General features: G+C 39.2%; 1 protein-coding gene across 1 annotated transcript; it reads right to left on the bottom strand.

The window, feature by feature from the left end:
* Window positions 1–3,018: 3,018 nt before the first annotated feature.
* LOC145099405 (uncharacterized) lies at window positions 3,019–4,467 on the bottom strand. The gene is made up of 3 exons (XM_079036985.1): window positions 4,216–4,467; window positions 3,297–3,867; window positions 3,019–3,212 (listed from the first exon to the last, which is right to left on the bottom strand). The coding sequence occupies exons 1-3, from the start codon at window positions 4,465–4,467 to the stop codon at window positions 3,019–3,021; spliced, it is 1,017 nt and encodes a 338-aa protein (XP_078893111.1).
* Between the last annotated feature and the right edge of the window lie 203 nt (window positions 4,468–4,670).

The raw sequence follows: 4,670 nt of genomic DNA on the forward strand, positions 1-4,670 counted from the left end.
TCAAGTACTTTGATGACATGAATCAATGGTACATTCGGTTCAGACAGACTATTCTCGATCTAATCTCACGTCTGTTTGATACTACGAAGAAAGTTCCCGCTGCCGGCCCAAGTAAGAAGAAGAAGTAGTCTCGCTCCAATTTGACGCAAAGGGGGAGATTGTTGGGTCGTGTTTTGTATAAAGTGTTGCGTCTATTGGGCTCGTTAGCTAGTCCATTTTGTATCTCCGGTATGGGCCTGTCCATCCGTGAGTTTCAGTTGGGTTTAGTATAAATAAAGGTGTTTGCATGCATCTTAGAGGTAAACGATAGAATAGAACGATCAGAGTATTATTCAAGAAGTTTATAATTATGGTTCTTGTAACCCTAATCCTCTACAACGGAAGTTCTTAGTCGATCTCTTCTGAGGATTGTTTGATCTAATCATTCGACATATTTTGATCCACACTTGTGTTATTTATTGTTTTAGTGTTCATCGCAATACCTGTTACAAAGATCTAATCGATCTTCAAGTTTGTTTTATAACTGATCATTTTCTCAATATCACTTTCCTCAACATCAGCATTCTCATCATCATCATCATCATCCACTACCTGAACATGTTCCTCGGCAACTGTAGCGAAAGGAGCAACGTGATCTTCTACCTTTTCAGAAGTAGTGATTACATCATCTTCCGTTTCTATATGATCTGAGGAGCTTGTGGTTGATGATGCATCACTAACTTTAGAAAACTTCCTGAACTTCACCAATGGGAACATGCCCTTAAACATAAACTTGCCTTTTCTATTTTACGTCATTAGCCCAAAGGTTTTTGAGCGAAGAGATTTGACATCAAGGGTTTCTCCTCTTCTTTCGATTTCTGGGTGATTGATATTCAGGATCAGTTCCAAAAACCTTAGGTACATGAGAAACTTCTCCTTTTTCTTCCCCTCAATATTCCCCACCAATTAATTCAGAATGAATTATGAGAAGTTGAATTCTAGACCCATAGAGAGAGTTGCAATTGCACTGGTATTTAGCAAAAAAATTCATCTGCCTCTGCTCTCCAACCAGAAATGCAGCTCACAAGCACGTGAGCTAAGAATCTCCAGTATGGTGGCAGAAGCTTTTTGATGGTAGGAGGAAACACCCCCTCATACCCCATATGTTAAATGATAGTTGTAGTTTGATCCATTGATATCTTAGTCGGAAAACGTGTCTGATCATCAATTTGCAAAACCTCTCGAATGATTTGTTCTGTCACCAAAATCTTCTTTCCCTTGACAGAAGCCTCTAAGGACACATAATCATTTTCACCTCTCAGCACCACAGCATTGCTCCAGAATTTCTTGATTACGCCTTGATAGATCATAGGAATGGATGTGAGAGCATGAACGAGACAACACTTCTTCAATCCATGAACCATGGACTTGAAATCAGTGTGGGCTGCAGGTGGATCAACCAAGAAGATATTTAAGTTGTGAACATCAGCAAATTTCAAGTCAGCCATTTCTTTAATTTGCACAAACCAAGCCAAGTAAGAAAACCAAATGATTTAAACAATTAAGATTAGGTTTTACTTATTAACCATTTTAATTAGGCTTTTAATTGATGATTAAATGATTGAAAAATGATGTTTATGTCCAAAAAGATTGAGTTCACTATTGGAATGGGGTTCACGGCCGTAAACGGGTTCACGGTCGTGAACCCTTCAATGGCCGTAAACCCTTCAAAGGGCAGTGCACCCTTCAAAGGGTCGTGAACGCCGAACAATCAATTTTTCTTCGATTAAAACCTAGATTCACGATCGATTTTCGGTCTGATTTGCATAATCGTGATCGCAATGAGCATACCTACAAGTAGCAATAAGCAATTTAACGAAATAAAACACTATTTAAAATGAATCAAGATCAGATAAGAGAGAAAGTCTGGAGAGAGTTCACGGCCGTGTTCAGAAAGTGAGAGTGAAAAGAGGTGTGCCGCCAAGAACAGGAGTATTTATATGGATCCAGGATTTCGTCCATCCATATGGGCTGTAACCCGAAATGCTTCAACTCCAAGCCCAATACCACTAAGTTATTGAAAAATAATACATTTTTAAGACTTTAAAAATTAAAATAAAATAAAGTAAAATCCAAAAAATTTAAGCTAAAATAAAATTTTAAAAATAAAATAAAATTCAAATTAAAATGAATTAACACTAATTTCTCTTTTTCCAATGCTAATAATATTTTGTGAGTTTGGGATCAAAGTTCTTGGACAGCCTTAATTTGTTTATCTGTACCTCCTCCTTCATGAATAGATATGGTCAATCGCCGGTATTATGGTCCAGTTAAACACAAAAGATTGAGACAAAAATATGAAATACTACAAGTGACAAGACATTGTGACCTTATGATTCTAGATAGAATTCCTAAGGACCATTTATCTGACGACGACCATGGATATTGTTGTCCACCTAAATTGAGAAGCGAGATCTACAGACAATCTATTAATTGTTTAATTTTAGATGTATTAGAACATGTTTCCCCCTTCAAGATATACCCGGATAATCAATAACTTCCGAGATACTCCTTACTTTTAAGTGAGCAGACTATTGTTAGGAGAGTAGACAATTGTGGACTTGTTGACCCGAATATAATGTCATCGATATATATTTGCACTAGAATCTAATCAGCACCAACATGTTTAATGCATATGGTTTGATCGATTCTTCCCCGTGTATATCCATGCTTGAGCAAGTGCTTTGTCAGAGTTACATACCACGTCCTTCGAGCTAGATGTAACCTATATAAATCCTTGTCCAACTTGTAGATGTGATACGGAAACTATAAGTTAACAAACCCAGGAGGTTGATCTACGTAGATTTCTTCCTTCACAGTGCCATACAGGAAGGAAGTCTTGAGGTCCATCTGGTAAACCCTAAAGTTCATGTAAGATGCATATGCGTGGAAAATACGAATAGCCTCCATGCGAGCAACAAGTGCATAAACTTCGGTGTAGTCTAGACCCTCTATTTTCCGGAATCCACGGACAACCAATCAAGCCTTTTTCCGCACAATAACCCCTGAATCCTCTTGCTTGTTTCTATAAAACCAACGAATATCAAGGGACTTCTTGCCTTTAGGTAATTCCACCAGTTTCCAAACCCCCAACTTTTCGAACTGATTCAGTTCTTCATGCATTACATCTACCCAGTTCGGCTTATTTAGCGCCATATCAACATTATTTGGCTCTATTTAAGATATGAAGCAAGAATAAAGACATGTGTTGACGTCTCCACTCTGACTTCGCGTTCTAATACCGTCGCCCAACTGACCGATGACGTTTTTGATCAGGTGATCTCGTCGAATTCTGGTGGTAAGCTCCTGGCTGATGTCATTGAGCGTTACGGGAAGGTTGTTGATGTTGATGAGTCTGTCAAATGCTATATTAGACACCTCATATGATCTGGAATCATCAGAAGTGCTAGTCACATACTCGTTAGCAATCGGCTTAGGAAAAAGTAACTCCATGAAAGTCTGAGTTACAGAGGAAGTGTCTTTAGTCATGAAATCTCTTTCTGCAGGTGTAAGAGGAGTGGCTTCAGCATCGGAATCAGTTCTTTGGCAAGCCGAACCAGGAGAAGTACCTGTAAAAGCTTCATCAACCGCAGGAGTCGTAGACGACACCAATGGTGGTCTGTATACAACATCTTCTTCTTCATCTTCAATAACTTCCTTAGAACCGGAGCAGGAACAAGACGAATCATTTGAAGGCACATTGAATGATTTGAAAAGAGATGTGTAATCAAATAACCAATCCAGACCGACTCGGGCATCCGTTTCATTCTCCTCCAACCAGCGCACATCATAGGATTCTACAATTTGCTTTGTTTTCTTGTTGTGGACCTTGTACGTCGTACGAGCAGCATAACCCACAAAATAACAATCATCATCCTTGGCATTGACTTTGGGTTTGGATTACAGAGGAAGGAGGGTGCAAGAACAGTCAAAGATATGAAAATGTCTAACATATGGCTTGTGACCATAGAGAATCTTGTATGGGGTCTTCATCAGAAACTTGTTGATCCGAACATGATTTTGAGCATATCACGTCGTGTTGATCTCCTCGACGCAAAAGAAAACCGGAAATTTAGAGTCAAATAACATCGTCCTTGCAGCGTCTTGTAGCGTTCAGTTCCGCCGCTCAGCAACACCATTTTGTTGCAGTGTGCGAATAACACTATATTGACGCACTATCCCTTTTTCCGCACAAAAATGATCGAGAACAGCATTCTTGAATTCCATCCCGTTGTCAGTTCTGAGCACCTTCACCCGGTGATTGGTCTGGTTCTCTGTCATTGCAACAAACTTCTTAATCAGGTCAACAATCCCAACCTTTTTAGACAAGAAAAAGACCCACGTAAACCACGAGAAATCATCTATCACTACTAAGTAGTATGAATTTCTGTTGATGCTGACGACATTGACTGGACCAAATAAGTCCATATGCAACAATTGGAGCACATGGTTGATCGAATTAACATGTTTTGGCAAGTGTGGCTTTCTATGATGTTTTCATTGAGTGCAAGCCACACATTTTTCAAATGTGATGAAATCTTTGACATGAAGCCTGTGCATCATTTCATTCTTTGCAAGTCGATTCGGGTTCTTTGTGTTAGCATGTCCAAGCCGACGATGCCACATCATAG

The sequence above is a fragment of the Lactuca serriola genome, chromosome 4 (assembly GCF_051521515.1).
Source record: "Lactuca serriola cultivar US96UC23 chromosome 4, Lser_US96UC23_V15, whole genome shotgun sequence".
In the NCBI taxonomy this organism is placed as follows: Eukaryota; Viridiplantae; Streptophyta; class Magnoliopsida; order Asterales; family Asteraceae; genus Lactuca; species Lactuca serriola.